We start from the raw sequence: 18830 nt of genomic DNA on the forward strand, positions 1-18830 counted from the left end.
TAAAAGGGGATGGGTCCCCACAAACCTTTTCTTACCCTCCAGCCCAGAAGGCTCCAGTAAAGGTTGGATGGCCCACTTTCATAGAATCTTAGGGAGAGCCTGGCTTACTACTGGCTTCTTCCCCCTGTGCCCACCGAGGTGTCCTAGTTATGGTTGGCCTCCACAGATGAAGAGCCAGGTTTGCAGGGGGTGAGAGGTCTGATGGTCAAATACATTTACACTGGACTTAAAAAAAACACAGCTCCCCGGTAAGATTTAACAGAATAGGAAACATTAGCCTATTTGAGGCACAGTGTATTTTCAGGCAGTGCTTTATGGAAAAAAATACTGTTCTCAAAAAAGAAGAAAACTATTTCATACTAACCAAACCAGAGTCTCTTTCAAAAAGGAAGAGACGTCCATCTCATCCTTTTGAAGGGCACTCTGGGTTGGCTAGTGTGATATCAGTTTCCTTCTTTCTAGAGAACGGCATTTTGCATATGAACATGCTTAAAGGGGTACTCCACCCCGAAGGATTGAGGATAAGATGTATGATCGTGGGGAACCCCGCGATCTCCTTGCTTAACCCTGCGTTTGTTTAGAGCATCGGGTTCAGCATCGGAGGCTCATGACGTCATGGCCATGCCCCCTCAATGCAAGTTCATGGGAGGGGGCGTGACGGCCGTCACGCCCCCTCCCATAGACTTGCATTGAGGGGGCATGGCCATGACGTCACGAGCGGGGCGTGACTGTGACGTCACGATCCTCCGCCCTGCATCGCCAGTCAACCGGCAGGTAGCGAAGTTCGCTCGGTGCACCAGATGTCTGGGGTGCCGCAGCCGAGATCGCAGGGGTCTCCAGCGACGGGACCCCCCGCGATTAGACATCTTATCTATCTCTCTATGTCTAGGGGCGGAGTACCCCTTTAACATAGAGACCTGACCATTGTCTAATGATAATTCCTTTCAATGAGCCAAAAAACAAAATTTTGATCAACAAATTAAATTACAAAAGACCAACTGTAAAATGATATCTGCTTACATCTGCGCCAATACAGTACAAGAGATAGATAGTTTAATTTATTTTTATTGGAAAAGGCTCTGGTTGCAAACATGAGCATTTCTCTAGCAGTGGTCATAAAAAAATCTAAAAAAAACATGTATTGATGGTTGTAGAAATATCCAGCCAAAAAGGACTTTTTGTAACAACCTTTTAAAAGGATGAAATATACTGACACACATAGCTAAGACCTGTCTAGCTTGATGGCTTCCATATTGCAGTCGTTTCGCTCAATAGCTTCCTTATTGCAGCATCTCGGGAAATCCTTGAGTCATGCCCTGTGCTTCCGAACATCCTATTATGTGGGACAGTGACTTTTGGGAATTATTATGTGTAAGTTTTCATGGCAGCCTTACCAGCCAATCCATGTATTCAACTGGTGAAGAAGCCTTGAAGCCGATGGTCTGGTCGGTCAATATAATCTTATTATGTTCAATAAAAACCCAGTCCCTTTCCCCGAGCTGCCATTTTACCGTCATTGATATTGAGTATTACAGTTCCTCTTTCCTCTTCAAGATCAGTTTCCTCACCAGATCCACAACATGAGGTTTAACCTCTTCCACCGACACAGTAGGACCCCATGCATTCACCACTTTACCGTCAGGTCCCACAAGATATTTCCAGAAGTTCCAATCGGGCTCTGTGCCAAAGGATTCTGACAAAATGGAAAAAAGTGCAAATATATAGATAAGACTAAAGAATGATGATTACATGCAACTGAGACAGTCCACACAGCCTGATGTAGGATAGAAGAGTTGGACTACCAACAGCATTTATCACCAATTCACAGAATAGGTGATAAATGTGAGATCGCCCGGGGTCTGACCACTGGGACCCCCAGCAATCTCAAGATCGGAGATCCCCGACTGCCCCTTGTGAATGGAGCGGTAGTGGTCTTGTGTGGCCACTGCTTGCAATATCCAAGCACAATCTCTGTTGTAGTAGAGTAGTGGCTACGCACGCACACTACCACTCCATTTTCCATGGCCACTGTGCTTGAGATCACTGAAGCAGTGTGATACCTGCAGTTAGTGGGCCAACCCCATTAAAGGAGAATTCCAGAATATAAAAATTGTCCCCCATAGTGCCGGCAGTAAAAAAATAAAGATGTACATACCTTCCTCAGCTCCCCCGGGTCCTCCGGTAACCGGCTCCGGTCTCCGCCGCGATCCTCTTCCTGGTTGCTGGTGGTCGGCGAGTCATACTGCACTCAGCCAATCACCAGCCGCAGTGAAGTCCCGACTCGGCCGGTGATAGGCAGAGCGGCAGTGTGAGAACGCTTCAAGACACAAAATTCTTCACTACACTGGCACCTGCTGCCGAGGACGAAAACGTCACACTGCCGCTCAGCCTATCGAGTCGGGACTTCACTGCGGCCGGTGATTGGCTGAGTGCAGCATGACTCGCTGACCACCAGCAACCAGGAAGAGGATCGCGGAGGAGACCGGAGCCGGTTACCGGAGGCCCCGGGGGAGCGGAGGAAGGTATGTACATCTTTATTTTTTTACTGCCGGCAGTATGGGGGAAAAATTTTATATTCTGGAGTTCTCCTTTAAGGTGATTGTGTGGTTACTGCTGCTGTGCCCATCGGATCACCAGAAGCACAGCTGGAGTACTTAGCTCTGCTTCTCCCATGAAAGAAAATGTTAAAGGGGTGCTCCGCTGTTTCTGAATGCTTAGAGCGAGCGCCTAGTGATGTCACTGCCCCGCCCCCTAGTGGCGTCACACCCCGCCCCCTCAATGCAAGTCTATGGGAGGGGGCGTGACGCCCCCTCCCATAGACTTGCATTGAGGGGGCAGGGCGTGACGTCACGAGGGGGAGGGGGCGTGATGTCATGAGCCCGCGGGGCCGGCTCTAAGCGTTCGGAACATTTTGTTCCGAATGCTGAGCAGCGGAGTACCCCTTTAATCTCATTAGTTAATCTCTTCAATAATTTCTGGTCTACATTTAGTTCCGAACGCCGGGAGCGGGCTTCGGGGGTCGCCACGCCCTGTCGTGATGTCACGCTTCGCCCCTTGTGACATCACGCCCCGCCTCCTCAATGCAAGTCTATGAGAAGGGGCCATCACGCCCCCTCCCGTAGACTTAAATTGAGGGGGCTAGACGTGACATCAACAGGGGGCAGGGGCAGGGGCGTGACGTCTTGAGGTGCTGGCTGGCTCTAAGCGTTCGGAACATTTTGTTCCGAACGCAGAGCAGCGGAGTACTCCTTTAATCTAATTTGTTAACCCCTTCAATGATTTCTGGTCTACAGCTACAAGTCCATAAAGCTGGGCTTAATATAGTGACAGCCTGGGACCTGATGAAGGTCCCCAGGGCTGACTCTTGGAGGTGGCATGGTGGCTCAATGGTTGGCACTGTTGTCTTGCAGTGTTAGGATCACTGAGGACATATCTATGCTATAAATGTCTCATTTTTAGGGGTCTGAATTTCAAACCACTGGATTTTTAGATTTTTTCCCTCTCAATACAGAACACAACATCTTACAAAGTCTTGTGTCCTGAATTTTAAAAAGTTCTATTCAAGCGTCCCTTGTGAATGGTGAACTAGTGTGCCTCCTTCACCACTATTCTATTTACTGTTAAAGGAGATCGCATTCAGACTATTGTTAGTGGTATGTGTATGTTAGGGCTTAAAGGAGTATTCCGGTGAAAACCAATTTTTTTCATATCAACTGGCTTCTATTTAAAAATCTTATTCCTACCAGTACTTATCAGCTGCTGAAGTTGAGTTGTTCTTTTCTGTCTGACAACAGTGCTCTCTGCTGACACCTCTGTCTGTCTCAGGAACTGCCCAGAGCAGGAGAGGTTTGCTATAGGGATTTGCTCCTGCTCTGGACAGTTCCTGAGACAGATGTGTCAGCAGAGAGCACTGTTGTCAGACATAAAATAACAACTCAACTTCAGCAGCTGATAAGTACTGGTAGGATTAAGATTTTTTTTAAATATAAGTCATTTACAAATCTGTTTAACTTTCTGGAGCCAGTTGATAGGAAAAAAAATAGTTTTTCCCGGAATACCCCTTTAAACACCATATGGAGAATTTACCAAAGCTTTCACAGAAAAAGTTATGTAAGGCCCCTTTCACACTTCTGTTATCACCCTGTAAATGTTCTTGTTATCATTTTCCGTTGTAAAATCCTGAAAAGGGCCGTCAAAGAATCCTATTCATGTCAATGGGATTTTTTGAGCATCTGTTGTCACCAGTTATAGCCCGTTCTGAATGACCTGCGTTATTTTGAAGGGACAAAAAACCGATGCATGCAAAAACTTTTCTCCCATCAAAAATAACGGTCAAATAACGGACATTAGAATTTTAACATTGAACTGTATGGATGACGGATGAGCACAAATGACCATCTGTTAGTACCCGTTATTTGTATATTCCATTATGACCCGTTATTGCTACTGAGCATGCTCAGTAAAGCCTCTCAACCAGGAAGTCAAAAAAGGGTTAAAATTAGGGGACAATAACGGATCACAATGGATAAAATAATGGATCGGATGGCCTTTGTCTGTTATTTAAATGGATATTCTGTTACAATTACAGACATTGGCCATCCGTTATGATCCCTTGTGATCAGTTATCTGATCCGGTAATTCATGATCCGATGAATTGATGATTGATGAATAACGGGTGAAGAACAGGCAGGATCATGACGGCAGTGTGAAAGTAGTCTAAGAAAGTCAAACTTTTTCTGAAAAACATTGTTGCTCAAATGAGCAGCTTAATTTGTGGCAATTCATGGGCAGGACATAAAACCCATTCATAGGTTCCCCTCTGCCCCCTATTTCTAGGGGTTACTTGCGCTGTACTTTTAGTAGGGAACACAGGATATGATCACAGATCTTGGGGTACTTTGACCTAAAATGTTTGAGAAAGAGTACTTTGCGTAGAAACACGGCTCCAGGTCACGAGTACTAAGGGGAAAAAAACAAAGGGCTGCATGAATCTTGTTTGAATAGAAGATCTTATAGGGAAAAGCATATAAAGAAAAAGCATGGCATCTACTCCAATGTATGAAGAATAGAACTGCGCATGTCAGGGTAAAATAACACCCTGCTGTTCCAAGAGTTGAAAAAAAAACGTGTAAACAACTCCCTATATGTGATATTCCTGTACCTTTGTGAATGCGATGTGGTGTCCCGCTACTGGACTCGGTCCCGTACCTTTGGTTGTAAGTCCCCATAGTCAGAGTTCCTCATGCTGATAGGGCTCTCCTGGTGGGATAACCCCTAGTCGCCTCCTAGTGTTCTTGAAATTGTATATATTTAATATATTATAATGTAGTGTGAGTAATGTACAGGACGTTAGGTCACGTGATCAGTGATATTTGTGTTGTATTAGAGGTCATGTGACTAGGTCACATGTTATATCCACAATCCTTTGTACTAGGACTGACAGGTTTGGGGAACCAATAAGCTTTGAGCCTGCTCCTTCAGATATAAGGGCGCTGTATCCAATGATCGCTGTCTTTCCTCCGGGATATGACAGTGAGCGGAGCTCTGTGTAATTCTACAAGCAGACTAGGCCTGAAGCCTACCATTTTCAGCTGCATACTGAACCGTGAGTTTATCCAACTCCATCCTAAAATCCTACGTGACTACTGAACCTAAAACATACCCCTAAATTCAGTGGAACAGCATAAAGCGAGGATTCAAAACTTATTCCCTACAAGGTCCCAGCCAACCTATGAGGAGCCTAAATTCCGGTCCTCTTGTAAAGACATTTTTTTATTGCATCCTGCATAAAATCTGCAGTAAAGTTATTTCAAGTTCAATACAATTCCGGCTGTGGACAATTCTTTATTCCTCCCTATCGTTCCTGGGACGGGTGGCGGTAGGACATATATATACATTGAGGAAACCTGCACCCCGGCGTCACAACAATTAAGGGTTAATCCTATACCCAGCAACACTACCCTGCAACAACCCTGTTCACCCCTCATCTCAAGTCACCACAGTGATATGGAAGAACTGGGGTGTCTGGCCATGTTTACAGAGTGGCAATGACAATGTATTTCTGAGCGGATTCCGCAGAAACAATTGACATTCTGCTGCTAAAATTCCACAATATGAACAGTGGAGCAGAATCCTACTGAAAACAAAGGGACTCTGAATGTTTCCACCGGATTCCGCCATTTAAACACGGCCTTAGAGTTACCTATATGCACAAATGAGATTATGGGTGGAGTTCCCCACTTTAAATGGGTACTCCGCTGGAAAACATTTTTATTTAAATCAACTGGTGCCAGAAAGTTATACAGATTTGTGAATTACCTCTATTAAAAAATCTTAATCCTTCCAGTACTTATCAACTGCTGTATGCTCCACAGGAAGTTATTTTCTTTTTGAATTTCTTTTCTGTCTGAACACAGTGCTCTCTCTGCTGACATCTCTGTTCATGTCAGGAACTGCCCAGAGCAGGACCAAATCCGCAAAGCAAACCTATCCTGCTCTGGACCGTGCCTGACATGGACAGAGGTGTCAGCAGAGAGCAATGTGGTCAGACAGAAAGGAAATTCAAAAAGAAAAGAATTTCCTGTGGAGCATAAATGGTACATGATGAATGAATTGAATGGAACTGTGCTTCACTTTTGATAATGAAAGATTTTATTTCTAAAATATTAATAATAATAATAATAATAGTAATAACAACCTCCGTACACAGGGCCCTTGTGGGGAGGTAATATATAATAAAATAGACGGAATAATGAACAATAATGTTTAAAATACAAATATAACCGCTATATTCCGCTAATCCGACATTGGTTGCACCGGCATAGTTCACGTCTTGTGCTGTATTAATTGTAGTCCGTATCAATGTATGATATAAAGGTTAAACAATAGTAGATTGACCCCTGGACCCCATAATGGGGATTAGGGTCCCAGTGGCCAGACCACCAAACCCAGAACCATTTTAGACAATAAACCCCTAACCTGTGGGTAGGGGGTGTTTTTTAATAGCCGGATAAGCCCTTAAATTTATTGATCAACCAATGAGCAGCCTGGATCCACCACCAGTAGACACATACTAACCTGTCAAATATTTAAAGGCAGCATTGGCCCCGGTTCCGGTCACCGCTATCTTGCTGAACAAGGGGAAGGTAACACCGTAACTCTTCTTCACAAAAGAATCAATTTCCCGTTCGCTGTTTGGCTCCTGGTGCCCAAACTGGTTACAAGGGAAGCCCAAGACATTGAAGTGGTAAGGTCCTAGGTCCCGCTGTAGCTTCTGTAGCGCCTTGTAGTGGCCATCGGTATAGCCGCACTGACTGGCCACATTTACAACCAATGTCACCTGCCGAGATTGAGCAGAGGGGCATTAAGATGGTACAATAGTAAAGTGACTGTATATGACAATGTTTTCAAGAGGTGTGCCTCCAGCTGTTGCAAAACTACAACCCCCGGCATGCTGGGAGTTGTAGTTTTGCAACAGCAGAAGACAACCGGGTTGATAAACACTAGTATATATTAACAACGATAATCTCAATATTAATGATGCATGTTGGAATGTGCAGCTTTAAAGGGGTTATCCAACAAACTGAATAAAAAAATAAATAAACCTCAGATCAGCATTGGACATTAACCTTGCATCTATTATTATGCTGTGACCTTGTTATCTCCTGTACGTAGGTCTAAGAAACCTTTTTGCCCTCCTGCTTGTTCCCTTCCCTGCACGTTGTCTATAAACTACAGGTCCCAGCATTCTTTGCTGCCGCTCTGTGCTCACTTCCTCCTAACTGCCGTTTTCTGCCCCAGTCACCTGACCAGCCCCAGCACTCGGAATGTTACTAAGCAACCATTCCCATCCTGCTTTTATCTGCTGTACTATATAGCAATGATTCACAAAATGGGGGCCTCCATCTGTTGCAAAACTACAACTCCCATCATTCCCAAAAAGTCAAAGTCCATCTGTGCATGCGTGGAGTTGAAGTTTTAAAGTTTTCCAACAGCTGAAGGCACCCTTTTTGGGAAACACTGCTACATAGTTTAAATAGATAGATAGAGATATACGGTATTTTTCGCCGTATAAGTCGCACTTTTTCTTCCCCAAAACTGGGGGGGGCGGGGGGGGGGGGGAGTTTGTGCATCTTATACGGCAAATACACATTAAAACCCTGTCCTATCGCGGCCGTCCCTGCGGCCATCATCGGCCGGGACCCGCAGCTAATAAAGGACATCACCGATCGCGGTGATGCCCTGTATTAACCCTTCAGACGTGGCGAAGCCGCGTCTGAAGCGAAAGTGACACTAACCCGGCTGCTCAGTAGGGCTGTTTGGGACTGCCGCGGTGAAATCGCAACGTCCCGAACAGCTTACAGGACACCGGGTGGGACCTTACCTGCCTCCTCGGTGTCTGCTCCGTGCCGGGATCCCCTGCATGGCGGCGCTCTCCTTCGTCGTCATCACGGAGCGAGGATACCGGGCAGCAGAGACGTTCAGGAGCGACGGGGACACCCTGGGGACGCGGCGACAGCGATGGAGGGCGACATCCAGGGCAGCGATGACGGGTCCGGAGCGGCGGGGACACGTGAGTATTACCTCCTATAACAGTGGTCTTCAACCTGCGGACCTCCAGATATTGCAAAACTACAACTCCTGGCATGCCCGGACAGCCAACGGCTGTCCGGGCATGCTGGGAGTTGTAGTTTTGCAACATCTGGAGGTCCGCAGGTTGAAGATCACAGTCCTATACTTTACATTTTATTTGGTTCAGAATATTTTTTTTCTAGATTTTCATCCTTTAAAGGGTACCTCTCATCAAAAAAACTTTTGATATATTATAGATTATTGTATGCAGAATAACTTTACAATTGCATGTTATTAAAAAATATGCTTCTTTCTATTTAATTTTCCAATTTGAAGAAATGACCACTAGGGGTCTCCCTACCAGTCCTGGCAGCAAGCATTTCAGACTCATGCTGGAGTCCTAAAGACTACGAGCTGCCAGTCTGCTTTGTTCACAAAGGAGAACACTCAGAGCTGCCAGCCTGCTTTGTTCACAGCCTGTTTGGCTGTGAACAAAGCAGGCTGTCAGCTCTGAGTGTTTAGGACTCCAGCATGAGTCAGAAATGCTTGCTGACAGGACTGATCAGGAAAAATACAATAGAAAGAAGCATATTTTTCATTAACATGCTATTGGAAAGTTATTCAACATTCATTAATCTAAAATATATCAAAAGTTTATTTGATGAGAGGTACCCTTTAAAATTGGGTGCGTCTTATATGCCGGAGCTTCTTATATGGGGAAAAATACGGTATCTCCCCAATAAAGCTCTTCTAAAACATATCTATCTATCTATAGGTTGCAAACAGGCGTACAAACAGCACAACCGAAGTACAGGAATGACGGTGCCAGCAGTCCAGAATTAGCCTTGGTCCAGGTCCACTAGATACAAAGAGCAAAAGGATTGGATTGCAGCACTCCAGACAAAAGGATTAGGGTGAAAAACTCTTTAGTTTATTCCATCCAAAGCGCAATGTTTCGGTTGCCCAATGCAACCGTTTTCAAGTTTTTCATTTTCATCTTGAAAATGGTTGCATTAGGCAACCATAACGTTGCGCTTTGGATGGAATAAACTAAAGATTTTTTTCACCCAAATCCTTTTGTCTGGAGTGCTGCAATCCAATCCTTTTGCTCTTTATATATATAGGTTGTATATGTATATTACATAAACACATATATTTGAATAAAAATACATATACACACCTATGTATTTTTTTTTTCATACAAGTAACTGTGCGTATTAGATATCTTTCATATATACATATAAAAATATGTTTTATATATTATATATAACCAGTTTTTCCCAACCTGGGTGCCTCCAGCTGTTGCAAAACTAAAACTCCCAGCATACGTAGGCAACCAGAGGCTGTTCAGGCATGCTGGGAATTGTAGTTTTGCAACATCTGGAGGGCCACAGCTTGGAAACCACTGTGCAATGGTCTACAACAGTGGTCTTCAGCTGTTGGCTGTCCGGGCATGCTGGGAGTTGTAGTTTTGCAACATCTGGAGGTCCGCAGGTTGAAGACCACTGGTCTACAATTACAACTCCCAGCATGCCTCCCACATGTTGCCGTACTACAACTCCCAGCATGCCTGAACAGTGTGGACATGCTGGGAGTTGTAGTATTGCAACATCTGGAGGGCAAAAGTATGGTGACCACTGCACAGTGGTTTCAAAATCGTGCACTTCCATCTGTTGCATAAATAAAACTCTCAGCTTACCCTTTAGCTGTCAGTGCATACCGGGAGTTGTAGTTTTGCATCATCAGGAGGGCAACAGTTTGGAGACCACTATGTAATGGTCTACAAACTGTGCCCCTACAGATCTTGCAAAACTACAATTCCAAGCATGCCCAGACAGTCCAGGCTTACTTGGAGTTGTAGCTCTGCAACATCTCACCCATTTGGATGTTGCCAAACAACAAATCCCAGCATGCCTGTACAGTCTGGGGATGCTGGGAATTGCAGTTTTGCAAGATCTGAAGGGGCACAGTTTGGAGACCACTAGAGTGTGGTTTCCAAAATGAGCCCTTCCAGCTGTTGCATAACTACAACTCTCAGAATGCCCTTCGGCTGTGAGTGCATGCTGGAAGTTGTAGTTTAAAAAAAAAACATTAGGTAGGCAGCAGTTCACCCACATTAGGTAGGCAGCAGTTCCCCCAAATTAGGTAGGCAGCAGTTCACCCACATTAAGGGCATAGTTTCCCCACATTAGGTAGCATAGATTCTGCACATTAGGAGCATAGTTTCCCCAAGTAAGGTAGCATAGATTCCCCACATTAGGTAGCATAGTTTCCCCACATTAGGAGCATAGTTTCCCCACATTAGGTAGCATAGTTTCCCCACATTAGATAGCATATTTTCCCGACATTAGGTAGCATAGTTTCACGACATTAGGTAGCATAGTTTCCCTGCATAAGGTTGCATAGTTTCAATCCCCCCCTCCCCCCCCCCACACACACACACACAGACACACACACAGATACACACACACAGACAAACACACACACAGAAAGGCAAACACACACACAGAGACACACACACACACACACACCTGGCCTACGTCACTGACGTCCAGACCTGGTGAGCGGCTCAGCAGGGGAGCTGTGCCAGCGTTAGCTTCTCCTTTGGACACCAGGTGAGGGCGGCTCCATGTTACTTTTTTAGGACACTGTGTGCACTGTACAGGACCCTGAAGAAGCTCCTGTCCTCTACATAGACAGTGATTACAGCTCCAGCAGATCTTTATTACTTTTATATGTAAGGATTTACTTTATCTGTATTGGTTATCTACTCATTTTCTTTACTCCTCACGTTTTCCTATTTTTGGTGACATTTTGGGGCTTCAGAACCAGTTTCCAGGTTTCCACAGAGTTCTGGTCTCAACATACAATGGATTTAACATACAATGGTCTCAATATACAATGGTCTCAACGTACAATGGTTGTCCTGGAATCGATGAATATTGTAACTTGAGGAACCACTGTATTGTGCTTCAATTGTTCATCATTTCTGAGACGTCTACTTACTTGTATCCAGTATAGACTATCCTCCCTGAACTTGCCTGAACTATTTTACCTACACTGATGTGCACCTTCGAAGAGGTTGTCTAGCCTATTGCTGAACTATCTTTGGGATAGCTCATCACCAATTTAGATCGATGAAGTGCTGCAGCCTCTTCGGGGGTCATTATGGCATGTATGCGCAATGACCATACTATCGAGCTGCACCAATTTAGATGGCCTATCCTGATGATAGATAACCCCTTTAATGGGAATGTGTCAAAAAAAAAAATTACCCATTGTTTAAAGGTTTTTTATGCTAACCACAAAAAAAAAAAAAAAAAGGTTAAGAGCCAGGATGTCGCATGTCACATTACATTACATTATGTAATAGTCTGATGTCATATGATCAGTCATGGCTGTTCCCTCATCTCTCCTTGTGTCACAGTCATTACTGTCCCCTCATCTCTCCCTGAGTGTCACAGTCATTACTGTCCCATCATCTCCTGCTGTGTATCACAGTTTTTGCTGTCCCCTGTGTTAGTCATTAGTGTCCCCCCTCATGTGTCACAGACATTACTGTACCCTTATCTCCCCTGTGGGTCAGTCATTACTGTCGCCTCATCTCCCCCTTGTGTCATAGTTATTACTGTCTCCTCATCTCCCCATGTGTCACAGTCATTGCCGTCCCCTCATCTCCCCCCTGTGTTTTAGTCTTTACTGTCCCCTCATCTGCCCCCAGTGATAAGTATCCTCTCACCTTAAGGGTACATTCACACGTACGCAGATTTGATGCTCAGGATTTTCTGCTGCAGATATCAATGTAAACTAAATGACTGAGCACAGCTTCTAATCTGCAGTTACAAATCCTGCGCATCAAATCTGCGCAGGATCCTGTATGTGTGAACGCACGCTAAAAAAGAAAAAAAAATGCATCTGATGTTTTCAGTTGGCGTTCACCATCTGATGTCTATAGTTGGTGCTCCAGTGTCATGTGACTGCCACGGCAAAACACCAGTGGTGCAGCTGGTGCCTCTGGTGTCCTCTCTGCTCCCTGCTGTGATCCTTTTCCTGCTTCTGGGGCCCAATACGTTACAATGCAGCCCTGTGAATCCTTGGTGGCAGCGATGTCCCACCTCAGCCAGTGGATTAGCTGAACAGCAATGTGACATATTGGCCCCAGGTCTTTTTCACTGAGCATGGGCCCAAAGTGTCACATTGCCGTTCAGCAATTTAGACTGCAGAGTGATGTATTGGGCCCCAGAAGAAGGAAAAGGATCAGATCGGGGACCGATGCAGGACACTGGATGCACTGTGGGAACGCTGGAGGATGGTTTTACCTCTGTTTTATGGATGTGGTTAGGGAATAACATTTTGATATAAGAATTAGCCCTATAAGGCTGTATAATAGGTCAGACATTGACTTACAAAGCAGCTCCTTTAGGGGCTATTAAAAACAGTTTTCGTCCTTCTTGTTGTAAACTAATTTGCAGGCAGCAAATTAGAAAAACTGCCACTGTGCCAAAAAACTCCAAAGAGATACGGATTGAAGGTGTTCACACCTACAGTATCATACGCAGATTTGATGCACTAGATTTTATGCTGCAGATTTCAATGTAAACTAAATGACTGAACACAGCATGAAATCCTGCAGGATACAGTACGTATGAACACACCCTAAAGGCAGGGTCACATGGGGCACCCACTGCGAATGCGCCCGCCGACAGCAGTCAGAGAGATACTGCAAAGTGAGCCCCCAGTTGCGGCAAGTAGCTCTGTGTGTCTAAATCCGCCGCTACGAGCGGACAGATGGAGCTACCTGCCGCAGCTGCAGCATGAACTACCCGTCGCATCTGCAGGGTAAAATACGCTGCAGATGCGCCCCGTGTGACCCTGCTTTTAGGGTATGTTTACATATACAGGATCTGCTGCATATTTTTGCTGCATTTTTTTTTCAATTTTGCTACCCAATGAATTTAAAGGAAAACTGTCAGCTATCTTCCCCCGCACTAACCAGGGGTACTGGCTGGTAGTGCGGGGGGCGCTGATCAGTTTGATCCTTGCCGTGCCTGGATTCGCCACGCCGTTCAGCCGTAATCTTCTATTTTCGGTATATTCAAATGCGGTGCTAACTGGCACTCTGACGTCAGAGTGCCAGTTAGCCCAGCCGGTGCCAGTTAGCACCTCATTTGCATATATACCGAAAATAGAAGATTACGGCCGAACGGCGCGGTGAATCCGGGCACGGTAAGGACAAAACTGATCAGCGTCCCCAGCACTACCAGCCAGTACTGCTGGTTAGTGCGAGGGAAGAAAGCTGACAGTTTTCCTTTAAGGGGAAGCAAAATCAGCTGCACAAAATCTGCAGCAGATCTTGATTTTTTTACACATGTGCAGTTGCTTAGGAACAGCTTAACGAGACTGGGAAACATAAAAACAGATGCCATACACACACACATATATATTTATATATTTTTTTAAATAAGGGTATGTTCACACCCTTGAATTGACAAGGAATTAATTCCGTGTCAGTATCCCACTACAATTCCACCTTCAATGAGTCTTATTGACTTGAATGGTCCCTCCGCCGCACTGTTCACACTGAGGAATTTCTGCAGACAAATTTCCGATGCGGAACCGTGTTACAACAGAAGTTGTTCAGTCAGCAGGTAAAAGCCAATTGAAATCAATAAGACTTTATTTTTCCTGACAAAACGAGTCTGGAGCAGAATTCATGCAGAATTTTTGTGCCGATCAACCCCAAAAATGGCTTATTTCCCATTCTCCTTCTGATTTACTTTAAATTCTGCATCAAATTCTGCGTGAAATTTTGCAGCAATTCCGCGCACAATTATGTGCCAAGCAAAATACAGCAGATTTGCCGAGTTTCCTCACCGAAATGATTCCTCATCAATTTCTCAGTGTGAACATACCCTAAAAAAGGGCAACACCATGGAAAACGTCAGACAAATATACAGGGGTAGAGTTGCCCATAGCAACCAATCAGATCGCTTCTTTCATTTTTGAAAAGGCCTCTGAGAGATGAAAGAAGTGTTCTGATTGGTTGCTATGGGCAACTCAGCAACTTTTCCTCTGGCCAGGTTTTAATAAATCTCCCCCACAATGTTTAAACACATGGGGGGAGATTTATCAAAACCTGTCCAGAGGAAAAGTAGCTGAGTTGCCCATAGCAACCAATCAGATCGCTACTTTCATTTTGGAAAAAGCCTCTGAGAAACGAAAGAAGCGATCTGATTGGTTGCTATGGGCAACTCAGCAACTTTTCCTTTTGGACAGGTTTTGATAAATCTTCCTCACGCAATCAAGATTTTTAGCACACGATTTTAAGTCATCCGTTTTAATCACTACGTTCGGCGGCGGCTAAAATCGCAATATGAACGCGGCCTTAAGGTAATCCTGTTGTGCACCGTGCTAGCCCTTCTATTACAGCACATGCCACGTCCACAGGCCGCTCGCTCATAAGAAGCGACGAAGAGAGGGAGGGGGGGGCGCTTCATTCCATTGTGAGTTAACCCCTGCGTGCCCGAACAAGAACAGACAGACATCTTCTGTGCCCGCAATGCAACATCTAACAGCCCATTGTGAAACTTTATAGCCAGGGACGTAAAATACCTTTGTTTATCGGGTTAGTTGACGTGGTTGTGTGAGTCGGTTAAGGTGTAAAGAGAAACGAATAAGCCCGGCGTGCCTACAGGGAGGAATGTACACACAGCTGGTTAGTTGGACGCAGCGAGTAAATAGTTAAAGATGCAGAGGATTCACTTTTACATGCAGGTCTAGTACACAGACATAGAGGGTTAAATATATACAACCTATCCCCCCCCCCCCCCCCTGGATACATTTTGATTGTTTTAGTAGCTGGAAGGTTCTATGTAAATCAGTAATCTGCAGCTGTTCCAGTACTACAACTCCCAGCAAGCTTGGACAGATGCTGGCTGTTGCCGGCATGATGGGAGCTGTGCTAGAAAGAATGTTCTACCAAGTTGAAGGAAAGTTCTGTGCTGGCAAAAATTCTCCCAACAGTGGACCTCCAGCTGTTGCAAAACTACAACTCCCAGCATGCCCGGACAGCCGCTGGCTGTCCGGGCATGCTGGGAGTTGTAGTTTTGCAACAGCGGGAGGACCACCGTTGGGTGGCCACTGTTCTAAGCGGAAGATAGATGTTGTATGCATACCGATCTATTAGATGTAGGAAAGCTCTATGTAGTTAGTATATGTTATGTACAGGTCCCTGCTTGGTATAGATATTAAGGTTCTAGATGGTAAGAGTTCTAGATGGTATAGATAGTAAGGTTCTAGATGCAGCAAAGTTCTGCTGTTACATACGGGTTGCAAGTTGTTACTAGAAGGCTCTATGCAGCAGATAAGCGTTCTATGCATATAGATTTACTGCAAGGTTCTTGGTATAGGGACTTCTATGTATCAGAAATGCAGATTGCAACTCGATACAGGAAGGTTCTAGATCTATTGTAAGGTTCTATGCATACAGATCTACTGTGAGGTTTTAGTCCTGAGAGACATTTATGTATCAGATGTGATGCAGATTCCAACTCTATACAGGGATGTTCTAGATCTATTGTAAAGTTCTATGCATACAGATCTACTGTGAGGTTTTAGTCCTGAGAGACATTTATGTATCAGATATGATGCAGATTCCAACTCTATACAGGGAGGTTCTAGATATATTGTAAGGTTCTATGCATACAGATCTACTGTGAGGTTTTAGTCCTGAGGGACATTTATGTATCAGATGTGATGCAGATTTCAACTCTATACAGGGAGGTTCTAGATCTATTGTATGGTTCTATGCATACAGATCTACTGTGAGGTTCTTGTTATAGGGGACTTCTATGTATCAGAGGTGATGCAGACTGCAACTCGATACAGAAAGGTTCTAGATCTATTGTAAAGTTCTATGCATACAGATCTACTGTGAAGTTCTTGTTATAGGGGACTTCTATGTATCAGAGGTGATGCAGATTCCAACTCGATACAGGATTTGTTCTAGATCTATTGTAAGGTTCTAACTTTAGGGAAGTTCTATGCAAAAAGATCTACTGCAAGGTTCTAGTTACAGAAGACATCTATGTATCCGAGGTGGTGCAGAGTCCAACTCCACACATGAAATGTTCTAGATCCATTGTAATGTTGTGACTCTAGGAAAGTTCTATGCAGCATCTACTGCAAGGTTCTAGTTGTAGGGGACACCAATGTATCAGAGGTAATGCAGATTCCAACTGGATAGAGGAATATTCTAGATCCATTGTAAGGATCTAGCCAGCGCTGGGAAAGTTCTATGCATACAGAAAGCTTCTAGTTACAGAAGACATATTTGTATCAGAGGTGATGCAGACTTGATGTATGAATATTCTAGATCTAAAGGTTGTAAGGTTCTAACTGTAGGAAAGTTCTATGTAGCAGGGCAGTGTTCTATGCATACAGATCTACGGCAAGATTATAGAAGACATCTATGTATCAGATTTGATGCAGATTCCAACTCAATCCATGAACGTTCTAGATCTATTGTAAGGTTCTAACTGTAGGAAAGTTCTATGTAGCAGGGTAGTGTTCTATGCATACAGATCTACGGCAAGATTATAGAAGACATCTATGTATCAGATTTGATGCAGATTCAAACTCAGTACATGAACGTTCTAGATCAGTGGTCTCCAAACTGCGGCCCTCCAGATGTTGCAAAACTACAGCTCCCAGCATGCCCGGACAGCCAACGGCTGTCCGGGCATGCTGGGAGTTGTAGTTTTGCAACATCTGGAGGGCCGCAGTTTGGAGACCACTGTTCTACATCCATTGTAAGGTTCTAACTGTAGGAAAGTTCTATGTAGCAGTGTAGTGTTCTATGCATACAGATCTACTGCAAGGTTCTAGTTACAGAAGAAATCTATGTATAAGAGGTGATGCAGACTTGATATATGAATATTCTAGATCTATAGTTAGGTTCTAACTAGAGATGAGCGAACTTACAGTAAATTCGATTCGTCACGAACTTCTCGACTCGGCAGTTGATGACTTTTCCTGCATAAATTAGTTCAGCTTTCCGGTGCTCCGGTGGGCTAGAAAAGGTGGATACAGTCCTAGGAAAGAGTCTCCTAGGACTGTGATGCAGACTTGATGTATGAATATTCTAGATCTAAAGGTTGTAAGGTTCTAACTGTAGGAAAGTTCTATGTAGCAGGGCAGTGTTCTATGCATACAGATCTACGGCAAGATTATAGAAGACATCTATGTATCAGATTTGATGCAGATTCCAACTCGATCCATGAACGTTCTAGATCTATTGTAAGGTTCTAACTGTAGGAAAGTTCTATGTAGCAGGGTAGTGTTCTATGCATACAGATCTACGGCAAGATTATAGAAGACATCTATGTATCAGATTTGATGCAGATTCAAACTCAGTACAGGAAAGAGTCTCCTAGGACTGTATCCACCTTTTCCAGCCCACCGGAGCACTGGAAAGCTGAACTAATTTATGCAGGAAAAGTCAGCAATCGCCGAGAAGTTCGTGACGAATCGAATTTACTGTAAGTTCGCTCATCTCTCGTTCTAACTGTAGGAAAGTTCTATGTAGCAGAGCAGTGTTCTATGCATACAGATCTACGGCAAGATTATAGAAGACATCTATGTATCAGATTTGATGCAGATTCAAACTCGATACATGAACGTTCTAGATCAGTGGTCTCCAAACTGCGGCCCTCCAGATGTTGCAAAACTACAGCTCCCAGCATGCCCGGACAGCCAACGGCTGTCCGGGCATGCTGGGAGTTGTAGTTTTGCAACATCTGGAGGGCCGCAGTTTGGAGACCACTGTTCTAGATCCATTGTAAGGTTCTAATTGTAGGAAAGTTCTAAGCAGCAGATAGTATAGACCGATGTGGTAAGTTTTATAGACGTTCAGTGCCAGCCTGGCTCGGATCACTTACCGTTCCCCGGTATTTCTCCAGGGACACCAGTTTCCCCCTGATATTGATCACCTTGAAGGTGTAGAAGTCCCGGTTCTTCTGCAGGGTCGGTGCCAGGAAGAGCAGTAGGAGCAGCAGCACGTAGGAGTACATGGTACTCATAGACACTCAGTGCAAGGACCGCTGCCAGCTACACGACTGCTGCTCTACAGGAACCGGGGGCAGGACTGTCGGGTTAACCCTTTAGGCGCTGGAGAGCAGTGCAGACACATCACAGATTCCCCACAACATCTGGAATCCGGTTATTGCCACTCCTCTAGTGCAGGAGGCGGGTGCAATGTG

The 18830-nt window shown here is 44.7% G+C and overlaps 1 protein-coding gene across 1 annotated transcript; it reads right to left on the reverse strand.

Annotated features, from left to right (window-relative positions):
* Positions 1 to 777: 777 nt before the first annotated feature.
* Positions 778 to 18815, reverse strand: GPX7 (glutathione peroxidase 7). The gene is made up of 3 exons (XM_056532228.1): positions 18510 to 18815; positions 7078 to 7339; positions 778 to 1693 (listed from the first exon to the last, which is right to left on the reverse strand). The coding sequence occupies exons 1-3, from the start codon at positions 18648 to 18650 to the stop codon at positions 1530 to 1532; spliced, it is 567 nt and encodes a 188-aa protein (XP_056388203.1). The 5' UTR covers positions 18651 to 18815; the 3' UTR covers positions 778 to 1529.
* Between the last annotated feature and the right edge of the window lie 15 nt (positions 18816 to 18830).

This window comes from Hyla sarda, chromosome 7 (genome assembly GCF_029499605.1).
Source record: "Hyla sarda isolate aHylSar1 chromosome 7, aHylSar1.hap1, whole genome shotgun sequence".
In the NCBI taxonomy this organism is placed as follows: Eukaryota; Metazoa; Chordata; class Amphibia; order Anura; family Hylidae; genus Hyla; species Hyla sarda.

Bases quoted from the DNA above. Each gene is read 5' to 3' on its own strand.
- GPX7 (XM_056532228.1), bottom strand. From the start codon at position 18,650: ATGAGTACCATGTACTCCTACGTGCTGCTGCTCCTACTGCTCTTCCTG. The intron at 7,340-18,509 runs GTAAGTGATCCG...CAATCTCGGCAG, and splicing joins TGGAGAAATACCGGGGAACG to GTGACATTGGTTGTAAATGT. The intron at 1,694-7,077 runs GTTAGTATGTGT...CCATTTTGTCAG, and splicing joins TGCCTTTAAATATTTGACAG to AATCCTTTGGCACAGAGCCC.